We start from the raw sequence: 27,388 nt of genomic DNA, 5'->3' as shown, positions 1-27,388 counted from the left end.
CCAGCTTGCCATAATTAAACTCAGCTTACAGTTTTTGTAATTGTCATACATACCACTGCCTAAATAAAGTACACTACAATAGCAATTGTATTTAAATTGTATTAAAGTCATAGATTTTTTTGCACACCACTATAGAAAGTGGTACCGGAACTATTTGTGATATAGTATAAAGGAGTAGACTCAGCATTTTCAATGAAAAGACATAAAAGTTTTTAAAATACTTTACCACCACCACCACCCCCCCCCCAAAAAAAAGGAAAAAATAGTGGCATATGAGACCTTGAAGATATGACAGATCCTGCTTGCTGTAGAAATATTAATCTAAAACAAAGAAGGATGTACAGCACTGAGGATAAATATATGTATATAGAAAGTTAATACCATTCAGTACAGTTGTTGGTTAAAAACTTCATGCATGAAAAGTAACAGCCGATTAAAAAAAAAAATAACACACACATTGAACAAACTGAGAAAAATCAAGCTAAGAGGGAAGAAACTACAAAAGGCCTGAAGGTTAATGCGTACAAGAGCGAGTTATTATAACCAGTTATTACAATAATGGCGGAAGTACTGAAGGACATGTCTGGACCTGAACAAACCAGCGGGTGGTACCAACCTCAGTGGCTCTGGAGACTCTCCTGCAGAGCTTATTATCTCACTCCCGGCTGATTCAATCCCCCCGTCCACCCACATACACACACACAATGCAACAAGCCTTATATTAGATCACATTTAATGGGCCTCCCACTCCAGAATGCTGCGGAACTAATTGAACTGGCGTTTGATGGATGGCAAGACAAACATTAACGGCAGAGTGCAGAGGATGTGAGCATGTTTTTAAGATGATAAAACTCGGTGCGGAAGTGAGGGTTGACTGCGGCATATGTTATTGGGTTACTTAGTGATGTGATGCAGGCGATGGACACCGTCAGGATCTCCACTTCCTGCATTGTCGCATTCTGGAACACACAAGACATACAGTAATGCCATCAATGCCATTTTTAGTTTACTGCGTTGATTTCAGTTGCATCTCAAGTGAACATTTAATGAAGAATTCATGTGCTGTTAAAGGTCCCCTTTCAACATTCGTTTCCTAAATGACATTTCATGTCGTTGTATTGTGTTTCTAAGATAATTTTTGTTGAAAATGTCCCAAATGTTCTTTTTCAAGCTATTCTGGTTATATTTTTTGTTTTGGCGTTTGGTTTTATTTTGTCCTGGCAGTTGAGATGGCCGGCTCCTGTCCAAACACAGAAATACACTTCCAGCAGAGTGTGAAAGCTCCTCTTTAATTCATCCTCTATGAAATGTGCTGAACTACAGCACAATTCTGGTTCCAAAATGGTCAGGATTTTTCCCTGAATTAAATTGGAACCATTTGCAAATGTATCCGAGTTTGGCAGCTTTGCACATGAATGTACTTGTGATTTGTGTTGTCTCTCATCTATCAGTTTTATTTGTCATTACAATAAGTGCGACGAAATGCCATTAGCTCAGCCTTACCATCTCACCTGTGATAAATGGGTGTGTCACAAGCACAACATGGACAAGTACTTGCACGATAAGGCCACCCATTTCAAATCTATTCCGGTAATTTGAGCTGTGTGACTTTCAGTTGATTGAAATCAGTTGACAAACTGCATAGATGACAAACTTCAGCCAGGTCAAACATTCATATTGGCCTCTGTAATGCCATTAAAAAAAAGAGGGAAATTGAATTTTGGGAGAAGGGGACCTTTAAGAGACAGTATGAGTATATGCACCAAAAAAATGACATAAAATTGATTTCATTATATACTGTATATACAAGGGTGAGTCAAAAATTATCGGTACATTCAATAAGTATGGTACACTCTCGCTTCTGTTTTTAGCGCAATTAGTATTTTTTTTCTTTCTTCATGAATGATTTGATGGACAGATCCATGAATAATTTGCAAAGAGCATGCTAACTCAAATGATAATGTGCCTCTCTATGCCACAATCATTTGTTGAGCTTGCTCATCTTCTCGTCACTGGTGAAAGTTGATGGACATCCTTCTGCATTTTTAACACTTGTCCAGCTACTTTTTAACTACTCAATCTAATTATACAGCAAACTTTTCAGTAGCGTATTGTTAGCATATTTTGCCCCACATGCATCTTCTCAATATAAAAATCAGATAATTTCGTGTTGCTCTTCATTTCCAGCGACGCGGCCATTTTCATCAACTGAAAACAAAACGTTTAAAATCATATATGTATCGAACAAGTAGATCAATTGATTGTAATCATGTGACACAGAATTCAGTGTTTGGTAGAAAGTTCACCTATTAGATGTCCCTTGTAGGGCCATTTGTTTCGCATCAGGTCATATGTACATACATACAAAAACAACAGCAACAATAATATTAATAACAGTACCCTGCTTTAGATACGCCAAATACACAGACACATAATTAATTGAAGTGTGTACTGGCGTGCTTTTGTTCAAAATATACACAAAATCTGTAATAAAAATGAATAAAATTTAAGAACAGGCAAATGGGGAGAATAAAGGAAGAAATCAAATGAATTAGGTCAAATTAAGTACAAAAAACAAATTAGAGCTAGTCAAATTGTATACAATTAATTGAATATATAATTAAAATACAGTGCACATTTTACAGCGACAAGCAGATAAAAACCCGACCGCTATAGTATAAACACAGTGTTAATAGCCCGGATGGAGAGAGGCACTAAGGGGAATTTGTATCGATTTTTACTTGCTGGGGGGCCAGTTTGGCGAAGGCCAGAGGGAAGAAGCTTGTCTTTCTGATTCAGGAGACGTGTTTTATTTATATCAGGGGTTCCCAAACTATTCCACATTGGGCCGCTGTGGGTGCTGGATTTCTTTACAACAAAACAGGACGACACATGTGTACCAATCTGGTGTTTTACAAATGTAATCAATTGATTGTTGTCAGGTGCTGCATGTTTTAGCAGAAACCTCATTGGTTAAACGGTCTGTGCTCGATCGGCAGGAACAAAAACCAGGACCCACAGGAGTCCCTGAGCATCTGACTGTTAAAACCAAATCCCGGCCGTTGGAATTTACCCCAGCCACCTTGCAAGAAGTGCATACAATTCTTTTCCCTAATAGCAAGATTTCCACATTAAAAAAAAAAAGGAAAAAAAAGCATGCAGAAGGAGATGAATGACTAAAACATTTTCATTACACTATTGTCAACCTGGAATTTAGCAAGAATTCATGCATAACAATTACTGCTTACCTGTTTTTTTTAACAAAGCATATCACATTTTCACATCAGATTTCAGTCTTTCATCGACTACAGTGCCAAGAACCTTTAAGTTGCACATTTGTTCAAGCGGCTGGTCATGAATGACACGACAGGGAGGGACTGGGGCAGGACGTCAATACGAACCTATTTTGTCTTCAAGAAATTCATTTTAAGGAAAGGATTCATCACGCCAGGAAATGAAGTCATCAAGAGCCGTTCCGTGACTGATCTCAATGCCACTAAGCAGGCCAAAAACATAAGTGAGAGTGCTTTATGCGTAGAAGAATATGTGGGTAATTTTTGAATAACCCTTGTATTTCATCAGAAATGTGATTTGCACAGGTATGACACATGGTGGATGGATTGATAGATGGCTAGACAGATGAACAGATAATGGATGAATTAATAGATGGCTCAGATGGCTCAGAACAGACAGACAGACGGTGGACAGATGACCTGTGTGTTCCTGTTTCTGTGTACTATCCAGTTGATGAGTATGGTGGTGACTAGCGGCATCCAGAAAACAAGGAAGGTGAGTATGATGTAACCTGCCCGTTTGGCCATCTTGCTTTCCTTCTTCTTGCTCTTTCTCTCCCTGCTGGTATTGGACGGCAGCATGCAAACAGCACCTTGTATGTTCGGGCTCTCTACTGCCACTGACAAACCTTTCTCGATTGGCCCAACAGGATCGGTCACGTGCAGCGAGGCGCACACATTAATGCTTGTTACTTTCACTTCACAAGGTGCTTTGTCATGTGTCTCCCGCTGGCCGGATTGCTTTTTCGCTTCATGATTGCTCCCCAGCTCACATGGCTTTGTGGTTGAGCTCTTAACAGCGGCCCCTTCGTATCCATTTGGTGGTTCCGCTCCAGCTTCCATGAAGCTCCACTCTAAACTCTGTGCTTTATCGGCTTTCTGAGTAGCTAGCACCACAGTGGATTGGAGTCCTATACGAGGATCATTTTCACTCAATCTTTTTTCCTCCCTGTTGCAAAAGACATAGAATCATTTCCGTACATTGTGTTACAATTTCTAAGAGACAGTCAAATATTTTTCATAACTTCATGTACACAATTATCATAAGGTTATTCGTGGCCCACGTCAAAATTGACTCACAACAGCATGTACAACCTCTAGCAAAAAGTATGGCATCACCCGTCTCGGACAAGCACTCACTTAGACATTTTATCATGTAGAACAGAGGTGGGCAAACTATTCCACAAAGGGCTGCAGTGGGTGCGGGTTTTTGTTCAAACCCATCATGAGGACAGCCTTTCACCAATCTGGTTTCTTAAAAGTGCAATTAGTGGATTGCAGTCAGGTGCTTCTTGTTTCTGCTGAAAACTCATTGGTTCAACTGTCTGTGCTGAATCAGTTGGAACAAAGACCAGGACCCACTGCAGCCCTCGAGGACCGGTTTGCCCACCCCTGATGTAGAACAAACTCAGATAAAGAGCTTGAAAAAATAATGAATTACTTCAAAAGTGCAACTCTTTAGCATTCAGAAACACAAAAGAAATGAATAAAAAACATTGTGGTGGTCAGTAAATGTTAGTTTTATAGAGCAAGTGCAGGGAAATGAATATGGAATCACTCCATTCTGAGGAAAAAAATGTGGAATAATGAGAAACAAACAAAGAAATAACAATCAAAACACATCTCTACTATTTAGTAGCACCACTTCTGGCTTTTATGACAGCTTGCAGTCTCTGAGGCATGGACTTAATGAGTATTCTTCATCAATTTGGTGCCAACTCTCTGATTGCAGTTGCCAGATCATCCTTGCAGGTCGGAGCCTTGCTGTGGACCATTTTTTTCAATTTCCAGCATCATCACCTTGTCAAGAGTCAAGAATCTGCATTGGACAAGGTGATGATGCTGGAACTTGTGTTTGGTGCCGTTCCAGTGAGATTTACAAAGATGACTGCCTGAAGAAAACATCAAAATTCCCTCAGTCCTTGATGATATGGGGCTGAATGTCAGGCAAAGGCACTGGGGAGATGGCTGTGGTTGAATCTTCAATAAATGCACAAGTTTACTCTGAAATTTTAGACAGCCTTAGATTAAAAATATGTTTGTCATATGTTGTTATTTTTGTCATTTTGTCAAGATGACAATGCATCATGCCATAGAGCTAAAACTGTTAAAGTATTCCTTGGAGAAAGACTCATCCAGTCAATGTCATGGCATGCAAATAGCCCAGATCTCAACCCTATTGAAAACCTGTGGTGGAAATTGAAAAAAATGGTCCACAGCAAGGCTCCGACCTGCAAGGATGATCTAGCAACTGCAATCAAAGAGAGTTGGCACCAAATTCATAAAGAATACTCATCAAGTCCATGGCTCAGAGACTGCAAGCTGTCATAAAAGCCAGAGGTGGTGCTACTAAATACTAGAGATGTGTTTTGATTGTTACTTCTTTGTTTTTTTCTCATGATTCCATATTTTCTTCCTCAGAATGGAGTGATTCCATATATACATATATATATATATGTATATCCCTGCACTTGCTCTATAAAAGTAACATTTACTGACCACCACAATATTTTTTATTCATTTCTTTCAGTGTTTCTGAATGCTAAAGAGTTGCACTTTTGAAGTAATTCATTATTTTTTTCAAGCTTTTTATCTGAGTTTGTTCTACATGGTAAAATGTCTGAGTTAGTGCTCGTCCAAAACTGGTGATTCAATACTTTTTGCTAGGGGTTGTATGAGTACCAGCATGTACCAGTCCATATCAACTAATTGTGTATGTTTGTTTAGTTGCATGGTTTCTTCTGATAAAATCTGAAGATAACAAAATCAAACAGGACCATCACAGCCACGAATGTGCTAAGAAAATAAAGCCTGAATTAACATACCTTATGGATGTTGTTGGGGCCAGTGGAACCGAATTGGAGTCTCCGTTAGGGGATTCGGCCTCACTTTGTTGTAACTGGGAAGTACACGGCTCATTGAGTCTGTCCTCTACTTTGCCCTCAGTTTTTTCTCTATTGGAAACAGGGAAGATGCCTTTGTCAAATATCTTGCGATTGTGCGCACGGACAACGGCAAAGATCCCAACGTAGAACCCGACGATGAGGCCAAAGCAAGATGCCCACAGTGGGAACAGGATGTAAATCCCAAAGGTGTCATATGAAGATGTTTGTGTTTTCGCCAAACTGTTGCACCTCATGTGCACAGGGGAGTCCTTGGTGTAGGTCAGGCTCAAGAAGGCCACCCCAAAAGCCGAGAGCCATGTGAGGGAGATAAACATGGCGATTCGCAACCGTCTCCTACTGCTCTGGAAGGGCCGGGCCACGCCTAGGTACCTCTCAGCACTGATGCAGGCCAGCGTGGAGAGCTGCACGCAGCAGGCGAAGGAGAAAGAGGCCACCTGGGCTGGACAGAAGGAAAGATGGATCAGTATGGGACGGTTCGATGGAATGAAGGGATAGATAAATAGATTGATTGGATCCATCGATCGACGGACCGACAAGAAAAAAACTACATATTAGAAGAATGCGTGAATGGATGACCAGAGACTGAGTAGATGATAAGAAGGACAGTGGATGGATGTAATAATGAATGGTTTGATTAATAGATAAATAGATGAAGGGATGGACCAATCAATGGATGATGGGGGTAAATTAATAGATGGATACACAAATGGATGGGTTGATAGATGGTGGGTGAATTATAGGAAGAACAGATAGGAGGGCCAAACATTGATCATGTGGGAGGGAGGAATGGATGGAGAAAAGGTCATTATCATGTGCGACTCGGGCGAACAGGCGAGGAGCGTGGAAAGATGGACCCAAATGCAGTGGAGCAGGGGGACAAGGCAGACATGGAACAGGGTTGCAGCGTAAAACTCAAAAATGTTAAACGGTGCTAAAAAAAAAAAAAAAATTGCCAAAATCCAAAAATAAAGTGCAAACCAAATGCAGGGGAACTAAAACAAGGTGGCAAACAAACACAAGTATCCAAAACTTACTATGAAAACAAGGCATGGATAGTGCACAGGAAACACACATGACTCTGACAATGATGCAACAAGGAGTGAACTGAAACAGAAAGCTTAAATACACAACGAGAAGAGACCAGGGTTAACGAGACAATATAAACCTTGAGAACAGAAAGGTAGAGGGGGAAGCTGACTGGCTGGACACACAAGGAGCATGCAGACAACAGGTGACATGCATTGGTAATCACAACGACCAAACCGCAATACATAACAAGACAGGGGAACAACCCAAAATGAATATGAAGATAAACCACAAACCCAAACCATGACAATTGTGGTGCTATTGAGTGTATGGAGGAAGAGAACATGGAATAAGATAATAGAAAAGGATAGATAATAAGACACAGACGGATGACAGATGGGAGGATGGCTCGATGAGGGACAGATGGATACATTGATAGAAAGAAAGAAAGAAAGAAAGAAAGAAAGAAAGAAAGAAAGAAAGAAAGAAAGAAAGAAAGAAAGAAAGAAAGAAAGAAAGAAAGAAAGAAAGAAAGAAAGAAAGAAAGAAAGAAAGAAAGAAAGAAAGAAAGAAAGAAAGAAAGAAAGAAATGTCTTTCTTGCTTTCTTTCAATAGATAGAGAAAACTATGACAGAAAGCAGTTGGACTGACAAACGGATGGGCAGACCAACCAACAACCTGACAGACCATCAGAGAAAAAAGCTTGGACACCTGCACGTCGCACAAGCCGTGGTAAGTGCTGGCACCTGGCCAACTATCAAGCACCAGAACGGCGAGGAGTATGGGACAATCGCAGACGCATCGGAGGGTGTCCACAGCTGCTAGGTTGACCACCAGGGCATTGGTCCACGTCTGCAGACTCTTTTGCTTGCACACGGCCAGGACGACAAAGGCGTTGGCCGCCACCCCCACGACTGCTGTGGAGATCAAAATCAAGCAGTTGGCCACCAGGAAAGCCGTTTGGATACGCTCTTCACTCATGCTGCAGTTTCTATCAGGTTCCATTTGGCATTTGGTGTAGCTTTAATATGTTAAGTCAGATATTGCGTGCCATACAGTATTTACTTCTCTGTCTCAGCAAAGAGAAGCTTGGCAGCATGCTCACCTGGAGCTTGGCTAATTTTGTCAACGTGTCCGCCCCTATTCATTATCATCCCATCACCCCCACGGGATTTCTTGGCATTCACTTCAATTACATACACAGCATAGTTAAATAAAAAAATAAAAATAAAAATTCATTTGAAAGCAGTTGTGTAGCTGTATAATCAATCTCGAGTCGTTTCCTTTTTCCCAGCATAAAAAAAAGGATTACACCATTATTCAAGCTTAATAGAAGGCTGCGGTGGTGCAAGGGGAGCTACTGCATATACAAATCAGGTATATAGCTTCTACAAGCGCAGAGTACTTAACCTACACTAAGTGCAAAGTTGACGTATATTTGGCCCTCTGAGGATTTGCTGTAGCCTATTAATTTTCTGGTCACACTTTTGGCTTTTTTTGCCTTTTTGCAACTCTTGGTTGCAACGTGTGAAATAACAGTACAGTGGTAGCTCTACTTAGAAAATTAATTGGTTCTGGAAGTAGTTTCTTGCCCTAATCCGTTGCAAATCCCCTCCAAAAAACACAAACTTTTTATAATGCATAAAAATGCATTAAAACTTGTAACAAATACATGTTACAATTAGATTATTGCACAATAAACATAAAATCAGAGTTGTGCATGATGTAAAAAACTAAGAGTAAAGAAAAAAAGTTAATACAGCTAAAGAAAAAGCTGTAAAGTAAAGCTGTTGGAACATTAGGGGCGAATGAAGAGGACACTTGGATACACACATACAGTAGAGGTCCCTTTTAGCCAGTAGGATGCCAGCAATGCTAGGCAATAGCCAATAGCAGAGCAGCTATAAGTATTTTACGTTCAGTAAACTCTGGGAGCTGAGAGTACCATCCATTCTGTATTTTTCCCTTTCTTATCCTGACATTTCTTTCATAACAAGATGCAATATTTTCTCTTTGAGGCGTGTCTTAACCTGAAAATTCTCTATGTAGAGACGTTCTTAAGTAGAGGTACCACCGTATTGTACTTTATAAGTTATTATTCATACAGGTTTCATTGTTTTTAATCACTAAAATAGGGTTATGAATAATGAAATCTAAATACTATTTCTCTGAGGACAATTGGAGGAAGTACAAATGACAGAAGAAATGGATGGATAGACAGACAGAAGAAAAGGTGTACAATGAATTTATGGGTAATTGATAAAGAGAATGTTGACATGTATAAGGAATGATGCTGGATGGATGGACTTATGAATGGTTGAAAGAATAGTAGGCTAGAAGGAGGGATAAATAGATGATAAAAGGGAGGGGTCATGTATGGACTAGAGAATGTAAAGAGGAATAGATGAATGAACAAAAAGATACATGTAGGGATGAATGGATAAATCATATGGGCAAAAACAACGCTAATAATGTAAAGCAAGGATGGATAATCTAGATTTAAATGAATGAGTGTATGGAAAAATGGCTGGATGATATACTGTACAGTATACAGAGGATGGGTTAAAAGTGGGAAGGATGCAAAAATGGAAGGAGGGATGCACAGAAGGGAAGATGGTTGGCTAGACAGATGGTAGATTGTGGGCGCATGTATGAATTGGTTTTAGAATGAATATTTTTAAGTACAAACTAAACACTCTATTTCAAATACACACCTGGCTTTCATAAAGTCGACTTTACAGTTCCACTGCACTTTCATTCACCTAATAAAAAGGATTTTTGTTGCACTCTTAATCGCAAAGCCAGTAAACAGCTGCCTATTCCATTTGACCATCCAAAGGTGAGAAGCTTGGCCAGATGGGGCTTGTTGAACGGGTCGAGGTAATGAAGGCAAGCCGGGCTGGAGGATTACGGCGCGACATTGCATAATCCTGTTTGCCGGTAAAGTGTGAAATGCTCTTTGCCTCGGACGCCAAGCTTACCGACTCAACTGCAAATCTGGGATTACATCAATACAATGCATTATTTCTTCTTGATCTCTTCAAAATATTATATTGGACACATTATTCACAAACGTCACGGAAAGTGAGAAGGGTATCCAAGAATTGTGCTCGAGTAAAGATGCTGTTATTAGTTCTGTGGTAATTAAATTTATTAGTTGAGAGTCACTCAGTTACCAAAAAAATATAAAAGACTTAAGTAGATGCTGGTAATTTGGTAACAGCACAATCGGCAGCATACCAGATATACATTAATTCATCTTCTGTAGCACTTATCCTCACGAGAGTCGCGGGGTGCAAGAGCTTATCCCAGCTAACACCGGGCAGGAGGCAGGGTATAATACGTAGAAAAATGTACACAAAGTAACCACTGTGGGGGAAATTGCTGATTTCATGACTATGTGATACAGTATTGAGTTTTTGGACAATGATGTAATATTTGCCGTTTTTTCAAAGTCTGCAAAGATTTGATCCAATTAAAGTGCTGTGGATGAATTTAATTAAATATTATGTACAAATATAACACATTCATTTGCACCAAAACGAAGAAGAAATGAATAGATAAATAAATGTCATACTACAACACTATGCTGCAGTGGGGGTTGAATAATTTTGAATCGAGGGGAGTATGTATGTATGTGTGTATGTATGTAGTAGGGGTTTGATGGTTTGCTTCGGGACTATAAACTTATTTTATGAAAAAGGTGTGACGTGGTTCAAAAAACACTGTCGTAGAGTCTGATAGACACAGGTGATGCAAGTAGCAAGTTATTTTCTTTAAAAAGCAAGGGTGGTAGAAAAAAAAATGAGGTTAAAAGGTTTTCAGGATGTTCTGTTGCTATTCAGGTTTTGCAAAATAGCAGTTGTCTTAGCCATCAGTAGTGCATCCTGTGAGTTTTTAATCTTTAAGGCTCATTAAAACTTATTTGCGGTCTACTATGACAGAAAAAAAAGACTATCCAGTTTGGCTGTACTCAGCTTTGAATCCAAAAGCAAAAAAAAAAGAAAACCCATTGGATTAAGATACATTTGTGAAATATTTTGCTGAGGAACATGGAAACAGTCGAATTCAACTGTGAGGGACAACTGTTATAGACAACTTAATGTTGTTTAGATGTGCACCTTTACAAATCATTAAAATTTTGGCAAATGCTGTAATTTCTGTATTGTATATATAAGGATCCTTATAATAATAAATATTATATGGAACTAAATATTTCTATATCAGTTTGTAAATGTCAGTTGTGCCTTTATTTAGTGTCTACAAACATGATTTCTTAGTAAATTGATTTAGTATGTATGTACATCTGCCGTATGTTGACGCAAGGGGTGTAACAATGAATCGATTTGGTTCAATATATCGATTTGTTAAGCACAAAAAATTCAATAGTTTCATTACAAAACTGTCATACACATCAGAGCTGATTCGTATTTTTAATTGCTTTAGGTGAATTTGAACGGATTGCTTTAATTGTGTTCTTAATTTTGTATAACTTGATTGAAGGCCCTTGAATCGATCGTCGTAGAAGATCGTATTATTTTCCAAAGATTCAATAATGTATTATGCCAACATGAAATATTTGCCACTCACCAAAAAGTTCCTGCCCACCCTCTCGCCACACCATAAATATTTTTCAAGATCCACCCCTCCATGTATATATGTACAGTCTGAAGAAGAAGTCAGCCATTTCTATTTATTGGGAAGTCATTGCATTTGTAGCCATTTATTGAAAAACCCTTTAACACAAAATTAAAGAAAGAATACATTCAAACGGAGCTGCTGTGGGCCACAAAACACACCCAGATGCTCACACTCAGTCAATTTTGACAACCAAACTCCAGCGAAGATGTCAAAGAAGCCACACAAACCTTAAATGCAAACCCAACACACAAATGTTACAATATGAACACATTTCACACTAGATAAACTTAAGTTATGTCCTTACATTCTATTTCAATATGTTTAATACAATACAATGCGATGTCCGTGTACTAAAGCCAATAACATTGGATTGTATTTTGTAAATTAACGACATTCCAATTACTTTCTATGGGGAAAATTGATATACGATTGTACTGATTTATGAGTTTGGTCACAGAATAAATTAAACTCATAAGTCAAGGTACCATTACTCAGTTTATTCAGTAAACCTATTCTCATTTAAAATGTAAAAATTACATTGAGCTGTGTTTAGATAGATTTTATTAACCGATTCAAGGTCCAAGTTACAACAACACAAACACAATACATGGAAAAGATTTTAAAAAAGTAAAAATAACAACAAAATAACAACAATAAAAAGTAAAGTATAGTGATACAACACTGGGTCTCCAATAGTGACCCACTTTTAAAAGGCACCTATACCAGTGTTTCCAAAACAGTGACAAGCAGCGTGTTGAACTGTGCAAAATGTTAGCAGTTTGTTTGCATGTTTGCAGATAGATGCGCAGTGTACAAGGCAAATTTGACCTCATCAGAGCACTGACCAAATTTCCGGGAAAAAACATTGGCTTGGACAAATAGTGAGGACTTAAAACTTGACCTGACAACTTAAAGTCTTACTTAAACTTTTTGTTGTAGTTGTGGTCAAGATGTAAGCATCAGAAGAATACGAATAAAAATGCAAAAGTGTAAAATATGTCAGGATTTTTTTTTTGTCAGCACTCATAATAAATGGGCTTGCTGTTTCTTGCGCTGATTTCTTATGTACGTAACGCATTCTTTTGTTTCCTCAAAAATGATCAAAAACAAAGGGTGAATATAACACATGAGCACATGCAATATACAGTAAAGAAGAAGTATTTCATAGAAGTTTAGCAATATCTGGATATTGTAAAAAAAAAAAAAAAAAAATTGGGGGCTCGACCATGATCGAGGCAATTTTGAAAGAAATGCACTCCAAGGTGTTTTCTAGCACTCCAGGCTGTTTGTTAAAATTCAAAATGTTATTGGAATGTAATGGGATGTGTTCTCATTGTAGAGTTAGGGCTTCATATCAAATCTCTTAATGCACCAATAATGTCTAATGTAACAAATGTACTGGTATATATAGTACCAGGAAATGGCTATTTTGTTCTCGCCACTGGGTAAACATTAGAACACATCTGGGACAAGGCTGGAGTGATGAAAGCCAAAAGTGTTATCAAGGTAAGAGAACTTCTGTTTACATTTGCAGACATGCACACACCTACACACCCCCGTACACACAAATGTGATGGAAGAGAAGGGTTGTAAGGTATACAAAAGAAAAACGGTTTTGGAAGGGCAAGTTTTAGGTATTATACACATTTTCATTCTATACAGTACATGACAAATTACAGTATCTGTACAGCTACATAAATGTAGAATGTGAATATTCCATAGATATCATATGTATGAAGCTAGCTTTCTGATGCAAGATGTGACCCAATGAAAATGTGCATCGTTACATGTCGGCCATTTTCATCGTGCACATTCAATAAACATAGCATTATAGTCAATGGAGCACGCAATCTTAAAATACCACTATATTGCTCAATTTTCAACCGATTTTCAAACAGCTTTACGTCAGCAATGCAGTAAATTTACTACATATATGTTTTAATATCCGGCCTGAAACATCACATAGCCATATCCTGGTTTGTTATAATCCAACCTGTTTTTAAATTCATTTAAAAAATCAGCTTGTTAAGAGTATTTCAGGGGAAGAAAATCACTCACCTTACCTCAATTACAACAGAACCCACCGGAGAAGTCCCCTAATGCAAGACGGCTGCCGGTTAATTACGCCGCAGACTCGCCTTGATCTAGCATTATCTATGTATCTATGCATATACTTGACCTAAGTCATGACCTGACTTGCAAGTCAGTGTACCACTGTCAAATAATTATGCTTATAGAAAAATTATTATAACAGAGAACAATTAATTTTTATAAACGTAAAATTTTTGATAATCTTGGTGAGTGTCGCTGTACCTAATGAAGTGGCCAATTCAAGCCTTCACGGTTCTACAGCGACAGTCACTGACCAGACGAAGTGAGGAAAACAACACTCAGCCTGTCTTGGATTACATGAGTGTGCCGCAGAAGGACTCCTCTTGCTTCCTTTGTCCTCCTTCTGCTCCTCAGCTGTCATTCTCCCTGTCCAGACCCCCAAGGTGTTGAAGGCGTCTGTGGTGGTCTCTCGGTGAGTTTGTTCTAGGAGGCCTGGGGAGGGGCTTGTCACAGAGGCAGCACCTTGCTGTGCCTGTTGATCCTGCTAGAGCAGCTGGCCTGGCTCCTCCTGTTAAGGGGCCGCATGCTGATGCTGACTACAGGGGTGGTTCCACGGGGGATGTAGCGGCCGCAGGACAGCATCTCTAGGGTGGCGTCTCGAAACTGACAGGACAATGATAATAATTATCGTATGGAAAACAGGCCAGTCAGTGGAATGACTTAGCAAGAGAACAGCTACTACATGAATTTATAGTGTCTGGGGCTAATCCAATTCGTCATTTTTGACAATAATGTTTTTTTTAGATGAAAAATTCACAACAAGTGTTTGATACATAAAAACCCAAGTCCATCGTTGCAAGATGCCAAAGACACTGTAACACTACGCCTTGTTTGTTTATTTTAAATGCTATTTGTTGTGTTGTCATTTAGTTTGTGATTGAAATTTTGTTTTGAGATTTAGCTCTATAATTGAAAGTCAACTCTGGTATTGATTAGTACTGTAAATTTAATCATCATAAAGATAGTGGCACCTTATGGAGGACACCAAATGTGTTTTTCAATACATTTCCTGTCAGTAGCAAAGAAAACATTCTCCCAACAGAAATCGGTCTTTAATTGGCGCAAAAGAGGCAAAGCCGTTTTTAGATAATAGATAAAATTAGAAATTCCTGTTCAATAAATTGGATTGAATTTACATGTTCTCTAATGGCAGGTCATTGCTCTTACCTGCTTGTTAGAGAGGAAGTAGATGATGGGGTTGTACACAGGGCTGGTCTTCGCAAAATACATGGGCATGGTGGCCAACAAGGGAGGAATGTTTAGCTGCGGTTCCAATACCACCACCACAGACAGAGCGGTATAGGGCAGCCAGCACATGAAGAAGGCCAAAGTCATAGCCAGGACCATCTTGACGGCGTAGTCAGTCTCCTTTTGCAAAGAATGGCCAACCTGCAGCTCCACACTTTTATTTAACTAGGAAGAAAATGCTTATCATCAAAAGTTGACATTTGGGACTAAGGACTAAGCTACAACATAATAGGTATTACCCATTCAGGCACAGTAGTCACAACAGTGGACAGCTATTCAAAAGCTTATACTTAAGACCTTTAACCCCCTTAAAGAGTAAGTGACTATTTTTGGTAATTAAAAAAAAAAAAAAAATTTTTTTGCCACTTAAGACTTTAACGCCTTTAAAGGCAAGTGAGTATTTTTCGTCATTAAAAAAAAAAATACTTAGGCTGTGGTGTCACATCATTAAAAAATGAAATGTTATTATCTCAAAATCCATAATAGCCCCCCCCAAAAATATGTTTTTTTGCGATACAAACATAGCATAAATATTTGCGACCAGTTTGGAGCGAATAGAACAATGTAGGGTGGCTGGTGATCTCAGATTGACCCATAAGGGAGTCATTAGTATCTCAAAAAAATAATGGCACAAACAATCATTTTTGCGTCACAAACCGAAACAAACATATAGCACAAACAACTGACATAGTTTTTATTTGAAATTTACAATACGTGGGGGGTGGGGGAGCAATTTCACTCTAATGTGAAACGGTGCTGCAACCGGGGAGACGCGCGTTGGTGTGCACAGGGGCGTGTTCGCTCAGTTTTCGACTTTAAGTCACTCTATTCAAGGTAAGAAAAAGGGCTTTTTGGGGCAGTTAAAATGTCAGGGCTCTGTGTATTCCTCAGGGCATTAGTAAAGCACGAGTAGAAAAGTATTTTAAATTACCGCTAAAAATCCCGTATAGTCCCTTTAAATTACCTGTATCAGACATTTTTTGATTATATAGAATACATATTTGAAAATGACACTGAGAATAATGAGAACTATGTAATGCTCAATGATAGTGATCAAGAAATTTAAAAGAAATCAACAACTTAAAAATTTTTTGTCACTTTACAGGGAATTTTAAAAACATTCACTGACAGATTTCCCAGTTAAAATACTTTACTTCTATAACCATCAATGGCAGTGAAATCAAGGACAATAGTTGAATCACAACATCTCCTTTTAACAAAGTCTAATACACAAGTATGCATTCTTATTTAGTACAGCATGAGAAGTACCTTCCGCATGGACGTGAGCACATTGGAGTAGCAGTAGATAATGACAGTCACTGGAAAAATGAAGCACACCAGTGTGTAGAGGATTAGATAGCTGTAGTTGCTCCATGACCTCTCCTCCCAGGCCAAAGAGCAAGACGTCTGTACGCCCTCGGGCTGGTATCCGCTCCATCCGAACAGAGGCATCACAGCCCAGAATAGGCAGGAGAGCCAGACGAAAATTAGCCCTGTGACGCTGCGGCTCATGCTCAGCTTGCGACCGATGCTTGGTTTGCACACCACTTTGTAACGCTCGTACGACAGCAGGGTCAATGTACACAGCGACACCAGGCCTGTGGAGGGAAGTGGACACCTAGTCTTGTAATACAGCAGAGCAATTTATTTCTGAACACACAGCTGAAGTTCACTTAGTTATTCCTGGCAATTTTTCACTTTTACTTAGAAACATGTTCCCTTATTGTAGTAGTTAAATAAAATCTGAACATTTTTTTTTTAGTTGACTAAATGCCTGACACGCTGAGTACAAAACCAAAGTACAGACCCTGCTGGTTTGTTCACCATGACTGAAATAATTGATTACCTTTGTATGAAGTGTAGTTTGTTTGAATGTGACAAGAACGTTTAACAACCAGAACATATTCATATAGTTTACAGTATAGAAAAGGCCTGGATCAGATTTTAAATAATCAAAATTGCAAGTACTGTTCAAATTGTATGACAAATCAAGTGTGTATCGCATTGGCAAAATATGTAAATAATAAATCCGGATTGTTTTTTTACTGCGAAAGTCGCCTAGTTGCTCATAGGCCACAAACGAAAACTTAAAAAGGTTTTATTGATCACCAGAGTTGCAAGAATTTTAAAACTCATGCACCTCCATGTGTTCTTCTTTGCTTTCTCAGTGTTTGCCCAAAAAACAGAGGGGGAAAAAAAAAACGGGATAAAAAAATGCCTTGGGGGGCGGGGGGGGCTTCCAAAGTAAAAGGGTGAGACTAAATGAGATAGAAGAGCCTACAATTTACAAGTTAAAATTGTTTCATAAATGAGCTCATGATTCTCACTCATGTAAAGAATTGATACATGCAAGGGAATATGTTTATAGATTTAATAGTTCTGCTCCCTGTATGTATTACAAATTGGGTTAAGATCTGCGATTGTGTTGATTACAGCTTATTTAGTTGAATTTTATGTTACATCCTACTTTCCAGTGTCCCAGATTCACGTTTTCTTGCATATTAGGTTTTCACATAAATTTGTAACGTAACACACTTGATATTTAATGTCCAAGCAATCTCTAAAGTGAAGATCTAATTTTTTATACTTCATTAATTGATATTTACTTATTAATAAATGTCACTACAGCTCTATTGTACCATGTTTGCAAAACAGTTATGTTTGCAGCGCACACTCACCAAAGTAGTTGACGGCAAATCCCTGGAAGACACAGGCGGTTCTTCCGATAAAGAAAGATCCGTAGTAGTTGGTGACGGTCACCACAAGGGAGCCACAAAGGCCGATCATTAGGTCGGACACAGCCAGGCTCAGGATGAACACGTTCATTGGGTGCAGCAGAGTGGGGTTCCTCAGGGACACAGCGATCACCAGACCGTTATTGAACACAGTCAGCAGCGTGTTGATGAACATGAGGAAGGACAGGATGCTGTAGCCCACGCGTGGGAAGATGGTGGGTGCCTCGGCCTCCGAGCTCCACGCCGTGCTGTTGCTGTCCATGGTGTGAGTGGTGGCCGCGTGGCAAGTGCACTCAGTTCCCCAAGCTGCTTTGTCTTATCATTTCTGATCTGCCATGCATTTGACTTTTCTGCTCATTATCACAAATTGGATTCTAACAGGATTTGGAGGGAGATTAATTCACATGAAACCTACAACTATAATCCTAATTGAACAATGTGTCACCTAAAACTGATTCGGAGGACTACGTCTTGCAGACATGAAACGTGTTTTATGGAAGTTTTTTTTTTTTTTTTTTTTGCAAGTGGCCTGACTTATGAGTAGAGATGTCCCGATCGATCGGGATGCTGATCGATCGGGTCCGATCACGTCATTTTCAAAGTATCGGAATCAGCAAAAAATATCGGACATGGCCGACATGCCTTTTTTTTAATATACATACAGTATATTTTTTAATTAAATCGTTTTCTAATTGTATTTAACGTTGAAGACATAATGTGTTACACTCTTCCAGAGTCTTTAGTTTAAGCTTAAGGTAGGGTTATCAAATTTATCGCGTTAACGGCGATAATCAATATTTTTTATATTTATCACGTTACAATATTTAACGCAATTAACGCATGCGCTGCACGACCCACTCACGCATTGTCGTGTTCAATCTATAATGGCGCCGTTTTGCTTATATGGTATATAGAGCTAAAAGGCAGCGTAACATGAGTAGAGTGAATTTTGGCAGTCTTTGGAGCCTTTTGTTAAATGGCTAAAGCCTTACAATCCCTCTCCCAACGATTAGAATAATCGTGGGAAGCAATGTGGGGAACAAAGGTAGTAGTTGATCTTTTTCTTAACACCCTATGTTATTTCCCAACGCAGAGAAGATATATCAATTGGTACCACGACTCACAGTCATGGTTGCACTTCCCATCATGCATTTGGGCAGAAGTTAAATGGCTACAGTATAATTTACTGAAAGCTCAACAAATACACTAGATGGCAATATTTAGTCACAATATACAAAGTCACATTTATCCTTTAAGAATTACAAGTCTTTCTATCCGTGGATCCTTCTCACAGAAAGAATGTTAATAATGTAAATGCCATCTTGAGGATTTACTGTCATAATAAACAAATACAATACTTATGTACTGTATGTTGAATGTATATATTCGTCCGAGTTTTATTCATTTTTTTCTTAATGCATTGCCAAAATGTATATGATCGGGAAAAATTATCGGGAATGATTGGAATTGAATTGGGAGCATAAAAAAAGCAATCGGATCGGGAAATAACGGGATCGGCAGATACTCAAACTAAAACGATCGGGAGCAAAAAAACATGATCGGAACAATCCTACTTATGAGCCTATTTTAATATGAGTTGTCATAGAGACATTTTTTTCTTTGACATCGGCAGTACTTGTATGTGTTGTAAGTGTGTCTTTTTACTTAACACTTCTCCTTTTAAGATATTTGTTTATAGGCCAATGTGATTTGACCTCAACTTTTGGACACATTTCCAACTGTGCAATAGTTAAAGGACTTTTTGTAGTTAAGTTGTCCTTTCTACGCCTCGTGCAGTCTCTTGCAACCTGCTGATGACACATTGTGACACTCTGAGATCAGTGATAACATCCATTGGCACTGTTAATTAAATCTTTGACATTTTTTTGGTCTCATGATGCCAAAAGTGAACAGCACAGTGAAGATGACTGTTATTGAACCCAGACATTTTTTGGGCTGTTGATGTGTGTGTAAATCAAAACCAACACCAACACCCTCAAACACATTTTCAGAAATACTGTATGCAGGTAATAGCACAACAGTTCACATATTTGTTTAATTTGACACTAACTGGATGGCAAGACACTCTATAAACCCATCTATTGGCATACCAATCATTGTAATTTTTCCACAGAGTATGCCCTTCACATAATAATTGAAACAAGAGCTAAGAACTAAAATCTACAACAACACAAACATAAGTGGTCTTCAGAATCCAACAAATAATTCAAAATTCAAGCATCATTGTAACATATAATCAACCAAATTCTGCAAAGGTAAACATGAAAACAAATCTCTGAGCTGAATTCATAAGCCTTAATAGCGCCAGTTTAAATACAACAAACAACCCACAAAATACAAACATCGAGCTGTTAAAAAGTGGTCAGTAACTATAAGTACAGTACATTCTTGTGCAACAGTTTCGAATAAAATCACCATTATAATTTGGGTTGGGCATCTTGCACCGATGGGATCCAGGACTAACACTCCAATGCTCCCGGAACCGTTCAAATTTTTTAAATTTCGATTCCATGTTTCTGTGCACTGACTGCCGAGTGGGAAAAAAAACACCACGAAGAAGAAGCCACATGAAGTGTGTGTTCGTGCACTGCAACTTGATTTCAACGGTGCGGCGGCGTTCAAAAGTTTTGCTCAACTTCACAAAGAAAAACGAACAGTCAGCTCAGTGCAACATTTGCAACACAGCTGTATCATGCAAAGGTGGCTGCACGACCAATATGATTAAACACCTCCGGCTTCATATATAAGTGCCGAGTAGTGCATAGCTGAGTGCCACGTATTTGACACGCTGCACCGGTCCTCTAACTAGTCAGATCCAGGTAAGTAAAACAATAAGTTACGTCTTGTCTTCTGCTGCCCACACGACCTGACCCCGGAGTGGGTGGATGGGATGGGATGATTACATAGGGCTAATGCAGGTATATAAGCAGCTACCTACTTTACGTAGCGCGTTGCCGCCTCTGTTAAAATCAACAATATTAAAAGCATCTTTTGTTTTAGAATGGGTTTTACAAAAAAGGAAATCCATATTATTTTGCCTCATCTACATCAAATTATAATCAATAGAAGAATTTATAATAATGCTTCATCGTAGCTCCCAGCTAAGGTACTTGTATGCAAAGTGCGTAGCGGCTCACAGCAACCTTATCCCTAAGTAATATTTGAGACTTTTTCTCGCTCTCTCATATTTATGCATCCAAGCTTCATTTACAGCCAGTGAACATGTGTTCTCCACTGCAGGAGATACTATCTGTCCAGAACGCTCACGCTTACTGCCTAAGAAGGCAGATATGATCAATTTCATCAACAAAAACTGCTTCTGATTTTATACTGTACCCGCTGCTAATCTGGAATATTTTGTTTTGTTTTGTTTGTTTCATATTCTGCACCAGGTTAGCCCATTAGTGGGAGCTCAATAACATGTAAAAATGCCTGCAGCATAAGACACTCTCAAGCAGGGGTGGGCAAACTATTCCACAAAGGGCCGATGTGGGTGTGGGTTTTTACTGCAACCCATCAAGAGGACACTTTTTCACCAAGCTGGTGTGTTATAAGTGCAATCAGTTGATTGCAGTCAGGTGCTTCTTGTTTCCATTGAAATGTCATTGGTTAAAAGCTCTGTGCTAGATCAGTTGGAACAAAGACCAGGACCCACTGCGGCCCTCGAGGACCAGTTTGCCCACCCCTGCTCTACAGCATAGGCAAAAGAATATGTGTAAATGTTTTCTCGGTGAGCTTTTGAAAAATAAACATCTTTGTGAAAGTGCACTCTTGTGAAAACAAACTTTACCATATTAAAGTTCAAAGATTGATATCTGTTATAGTATAGTTAATTAAAAGAATATAATTCAAAAAATAATAAAGAAGTTAAGAAATGAACATAAAACTGCTTTTTTTTTTTTTTACCCTGTCTATTAAAAGAATCGGAATCGAGAATCGTTTGGAACCAGAATCGAAATGTGGAATCGGAACCATTCGAATTCAAACGATGCCCAACCCTAATTATAATCAAACCTATGATTAGCAAATATGAGTTGTATTAAAGTCGTTAAAAGTGGTCATTCACACGGCTTGAATATGGAAGCCATAAAGTTGGAATAGTAGAATATGACCTTTCTTTACCTGTAGGATTTGATTACAGACTCTCCTTAAGACTGTGTGACTGCAGCTACGTTAGTCATTTTAGAAACAGGTGCACACATACGTACACACTCACATATTTACCCCCAAAACACACAGAGTCCGCCGCGCTCCGCTCAGCTCCATTCCAAATGACGCAACAAATTCAATGCAGATCGAATGCGATGCCCAATGCCCACAGCATACGACTCTCATGCGGTCCATACACCCGCGGACTCTAGACGCGCATGCGCAAAACGGAGGAAGCTACGTGATCAGATCAACACAAAGTTCATTATTGTGACAGTATTGTCAGGGGGAAAACACGCCAAAAATGCACAAAGGCCAATGCACTTTAGCTACAGTTAAATTCAATTCAACACACAGAAAAGCACACAATAACCCACGGATGCAACCCCCCGCCCCTACAAATCTATATGCACGCACGCGTGCTAGAGGTACGATCAGAGCTAAAAAATCCAGCCCGACCCGGCCCAATCAATTAAATTGACTTGCAGGCCCGAGCTCGAATCCGAAATGTTATGTTTTATTTGTGAGGACTCAGGAGAAGGAGCACGGGGATGCGATGCGTCAGTCAGACATGGACAGAGCACTGCTTGGAAAAACAAATTAAAGCCTGTCTTTTGTAAAGAATTTTCCCACTTAGACAAGACTGTATATGCATATTCAATAAACACTTAGAGCTATATAAATTCATTCTCATTATATTTGTGTGTGTGTTCTATCAGCTGGACAGTTCATGTTTCATTTCCTTGGCAATTAAATGCAGCAACCCATTTGACATTTATTTTAATTTCCCCGAGTTTGCAGAAAAAAAAAACGCACATTTTTTAAGTGTTTAAATAGTCTACATATTTTTATAATCATTATAAATGCATTTACACAATGAAATAATGCTGGAAAAGTTTGTTTCTGTGTGGGATATTGTGCTCACATGGACGCGCCTCTCTAACAAGGAGAGGTTCTGCGCGCCTCCTGTTCACAATTCCCATGCAACGCCTTCTCTGTTCATCCAAATTATTTATTTTATAACAAGTTAGTTTAACATCCATACATTGTTTTAGTTTACATATATAATTATATATTTATTACAAAAAAGTTAGCGAGAGAGAAGCCTAGCCCGACCCGAACGTAATAATTGACATTTTAGGCCCGACCCTGCTCGAAATTCGGGTCGGGTCAAGTTTGGGCTTAAAGTTTGGGCCTCTAACGCGCGCACATACACAAACATAGTATAGCACTTGTAAGAATTGTCAGGGGCAATTAGTTTCAATTAAAGATGCACCGATACCGATACTAGTATCAGCAGGGGGTGCCGATCCGGCCCGAAATGGTGGTGTCGTTATCGGCGAGTACCAACAAAGACGGCGCCGATACCATTTACCGGTCCATTATTATAACATTTGACCGCAGCCTTTTTTTTTTTCTCCTGGCGCTCACTACACTCTGTCTCTGTGTTGTGTGATGACACGTGAACACCAAGCAGCTATCGCTATTGCCCTGCTCCAGACCAATGAGAACGGGCCAATAGCCACTCCTGACCAATGACAAGGCCGCTTGGCGGCGCCGACATGGCGGCGGTCGGGAAATATTTCAAAATAGAAATCCCGTCAATTAAAATCAATGGATGCATGCAAGATTTGCGGCCTGAAAGTTTCGAGATGTGGAGTTAAATCGGCCAGTTTCAATACCTCGAGCCTGATAAAACATTTGAAGACGAAACGTGAACGAACACAACAAGTTTGAGCCTGCAACAGCAGGACTGCTATCCAGAGGAAGGGCGCTGGACCGGTGCAACAATCTCTGGTCAGTTCACTACGTCAACTTTACTTTGTCTTTTACTTAAAGAAATGCTGCAGTAATTTGGGAACTGTTTCCAAGTAGGGTTGCCACCTTTCAGAAATAGAAATAAGGGACCCCCCCCCCCTCGAAAAAAGGAGGCTAATAGAGAGACGGGATGCTGTGGTCAATTATTATTACTTATAATTGTTAGCGTCCGCAAATGCGAAAACAAGTTTGGACCTCGAAGCGGACAACAAGCGGGGGATACGTACAAGGGTTTAATGATTGCAAACAAAAAATAACACGCGATCGCGGGATAGTAGAAATAACAAAAGGAGTCCGTGATAGCAGGTCGACGGAGCTCAATACTACAAACTCGAAGGTTAACTAAGACGATAGGCAGCGAGCCAAAAAGCCAAAATAAAAACACTCAAATACCTGCACAGGGTAGAGGTTACAAATGAGTGCAGCACACTAACAGAAAAAACACAATGCAGGGGCGTAACAAGCAAATGTCGCGAGACTATAGTGCGAGATGTCAAATGGCGATCAGCAAAGCAAATATCTCGGCAGCCTTCTCTGAGCTCACCCGTGCTTAAATGCTGCGTTGATGAGCCTGCATTGGATTCAATTGCGACGTCAGGAACGCCCCCACTAACAGCCCAGCAACAAAACACAATCTAACCAGCAGCAGAATGTGACAATAAATTCATTAAAAAGTTGCACTTTTTGGCCTTTGAGAGGTTTAAAAAAGTTTACTCATTTCATTCAGAGTTCATTATTATGAACTTATTTTTACTTTGTTACTGTTGGGCTAGTATTATACTTTGTACTAGTCTTTTTCCTATTTTGCAAATGTAAGCAACAGCCTGACAAAGCCTTGATAGCAATGATCTCACATCCAATTATGTAGCTCTTTGGGGACAAAAAAATATATATATATATATAAACGGGGTGGTATCGGTATCGGCCGATACTGCACAGCCAGGTATTGGTATCGGGGCCAAAAAATGGTATCGGTGCAACACTAGTTTCAATGAATCAGCACAGAAGTCTAGCTCACTTTTAATGTTTATTTTTCCTCCGCGCTCTCTTCGCGTTGCGGCATCAAAAACACCAATACGTCACGCTGATGACCAATGCAGCACTTCCTATCGCTACAATAGTATTAGGAAGAATGTCTTTTCCTTTAGTCATTTTAAAACATATTGTTTGGAGATAAACGAGCACTGTATATCCCGTGCAAATGATCTGTATACATTTTGTTTTGTGTAAATTTCAATTAAATATGGTTAAAATTAGATGCATAATACTTTTATTAACATGATTTACTTTGAAAGACTGGATATTGCTGCCTTTCTATTTCCTGTTCGGTACGTGCTAAATGGTAGGGCTTGATCCGGCAGCAGGTTGACGGACCAGAAAATAGACCTCGTACGTATTTTAGTTTTGCCGGATCAGAGAGGTGGACTTAGGCCCATCCGGATCGGAACTGAGCGGATCATGTGGACCACCTCGTATTGACTACAATACAAACTTATTTGTTGCGTCGTTCGGAACGGAGCTGAGCGTAGCGCAGCGGAGTCTGTGTGTTTCGGCCTTTAGGCTATGTTCACACCACAGGATGAAGTGACCCAATTCCGATTGTTTTCGCCTTTGTCCGACTCGAGTAAGAACTTTCTTGACAGTCTCAATAAGACGAGTCGCATGGAAGCGGAAAATTTTAGATCGGATCTAGGCCACTTTCATATGTGGTTTTAAATCTGATCTGGGCCACATTTTTCAGAATGTGTCTGCAGTCTGAACTCTCAAGACTCCCAAATGGGAATTCTTGCACCAATTACAAATGCAACAACAGACTGAATGGGCACACTAAAAGATTTGATATGACCAAAAATAATCGGAATTGTACATTACGACCTGCGGTCTGAACCTAGCTTGTATCTAGAACTTAAATGGGCAAGTTTTTGCAGCCACATTTTTTTTTTTAAATGGAAAGTTGGACCAGGTCATTGTAGATGAGTAGCAGAAAAGAAAACACACTAAAACATAATGTGAAATAGGCTATTTTAAAAAGAGAATCATAATTCACTATCATACTTAAATTGTATTTTTTCAAATAAATATAATTAACACTATTATTACTATCCACTGATTAAAGAATATTTAACTAAAGTGAATCAAAACTAAGATCAGTATTTGGAGGAAAATTTGCTAATTTGATGTGACAAATATTAAACGACCTTATATTTGTTTTGGGGTTTTTTTTTGTATCAATTCAATGAAGTCTATGACTTCAAATTTTTTTGCAATTTATATTAAATGAATTGGGTAATATTAGTTGCATTAAATTGGCTTTTATTCTGAAAACTATTGTTCTTTGTCATTTTGTATTCATTTTTTAGAATGCATCACTAATGCTAGGCTGATGGACCACTTCAAATTGTCCGTAGGTATAAGTTTGTCCGTGAATGGTTGCGTGTCTCCTGGTGCCCTGTGATTGGCTGGCAAGTAATTCTTGGTGTATTCCACCTACACCTGTAGTTAGCTGGGATAGACCCCAGCACATCTGCGGATAAGCGGAGCATTACAATCAATGAATGCTATGAATATGATCTTGTATTAGAGGAGCCTTGAGTTGTTTTTTTTTATTCAAAAATAGTAAACTCAAGAGTCCTCTAGTTTTTGTTCCATTAAATAACTCTTATTTTCAAAATTCTTATTTGAAATTTCTAAAAATAATACTAAAGCTGAAGAGTCCCGTACATATTTTCTCATCCTTAAATAAATTAGCGTAAGCTTGATGGGCTGGATTGACGAACCGATACAAGGCTAAGTACATGGTGCACATGTAGCCTACTAGCCATAGTTTGCCGAGTCCCAGTTAGGAATCTAAATGCAAATGATGCCTTGTTCAAGTTTAATGGACAGAAATGAAGATGAATGTTTTGTTATGATTAAAAAGCATTGTCCCATTACTCTGCATGGAGACAATAGAGCACGTTTCTCTTACTATAACGCGAACACCCTTAGCACCTGTGTGAAGAAGGTGTCCGTGGATCAAACTGCCCAGGGGGAGACTGTCCTTGTCCAAAGGGGGACTCATGCTGCAGGGGAGTTCGTCGTGGGAAGAAGGTGTGCTGGAAGTCGTAGTTGAGCAGGCAGCTGATGGATGCCATGTAGATGTCAGCGAAACGAGAGAGTCGTCGCGAGAAGTACGTGGGGTTGTGGTACGTGCGGAACAGACTCCCGAAGTGACGGTTGAACATCTCCTTGGTCTGAGGTCTGTAAACAGAATCATTAAATTTAGCTAATAATCCAGATAAGATGGCACCTTGACTGTTCAATTCATTCCATGGCAAAAGGTGTGACTCAATTTACCCGCAGGGCAAATCAAAATTCCTCATTAAAATCTAAAACAGCCCCCCAAATTCCTCGATATTTAAAATGCTTGTATTTCAGCTGATTAAGTATAAGAAAGTAA

The 27,388-nt window shown here is 39.2% G+C and overlaps 2 protein-coding genes across 6 annotated transcripts in view; both read right to left on the bottom strand.

The window, feature by feature from the left end:
- Nucleotides 1-352: 352 nt before the first annotated feature.
- parietopsin lies at nucleotides 353-18,409 on the bottom strand. 5 transcript variants are annotated; one of them, XM_057835675.1, is made up of 6 exons: nucleotides 15,146-15,381; nucleotides 14,180-14,581; nucleotides 7,937-8,142; nucleotides 6,119-6,638; nucleotides 3,714-4,242; nucleotides 353-959 (listed from the first exon to the last, which is right to left on the bottom strand). In XM_057835675.1, exons 4-6 carry the CDS (start codon nucleotides 6,511-6,513, stop codon nucleotides 804-806), a joined length of 1,080 nt encoding a protein of 359 aa, XP_057691658.1. In that variant the 5' UTR covers nucleotides 6,514-6,638; nucleotides 7,937-8,142; nucleotides 14,180-14,581; nucleotides 15,146-15,381; the 3' UTR covers nucleotides 353-803. The 5 variants fall into 5 exon arrangements, with proteins under 5 accessions (XP_057691658.1, XP_057691656.1, XP_057691657.1 ...); XM_057835673.1 differs by having other exon boundaries at nucleotides 6,119-6,633; nucleotides 14,276-14,581; XM_057835674.1 differs by lacking the exon at nucleotides 15,146-15,381 and having other exon boundaries at nucleotides 6,119-6,633; nucleotides 14,276-14,770.
- Nucleotides 18,410-18,537: 128 nt separating this feature from the next.
- nt5dc3 (5'-nucleotidase domain containing 3) overlaps nucleotides 18,538-27,388 on the bottom strand; it is a 30,522-nt gene continuing 21,671 nt past the window's right edge. Inside the window, exon 14 of the mRNA XM_057837399.1 lies at nucleotides 18,538-27,189. Within this exon, the coding sequence (XP_057693382.1) occupies nucleotides 26,934-27,189 (256 nt within the window). The 3' untranslated portion in view covers nucleotides 18,538-26,933. The remainder of the gene's footprint in view (nucleotides 27,190-27,388) is intronic.

This window comes from Corythoichthys intestinalis, chromosome 5 (assembly GCF_030265065.1).
Source record: "Corythoichthys intestinalis isolate RoL2023-P3 chromosome 5, ASM3026506v1, whole genome shotgun sequence".
NCBI lineage: Eukaryota > Metazoa > Chordata > Actinopteri > Syngnathiformes > Syngnathidae > Corythoichthys > Corythoichthys intestinalis.
Note: the sequence above shows the minus strand (reverse complement) of the source record. Positions and strands in the feature narration are given on the sequence as shown.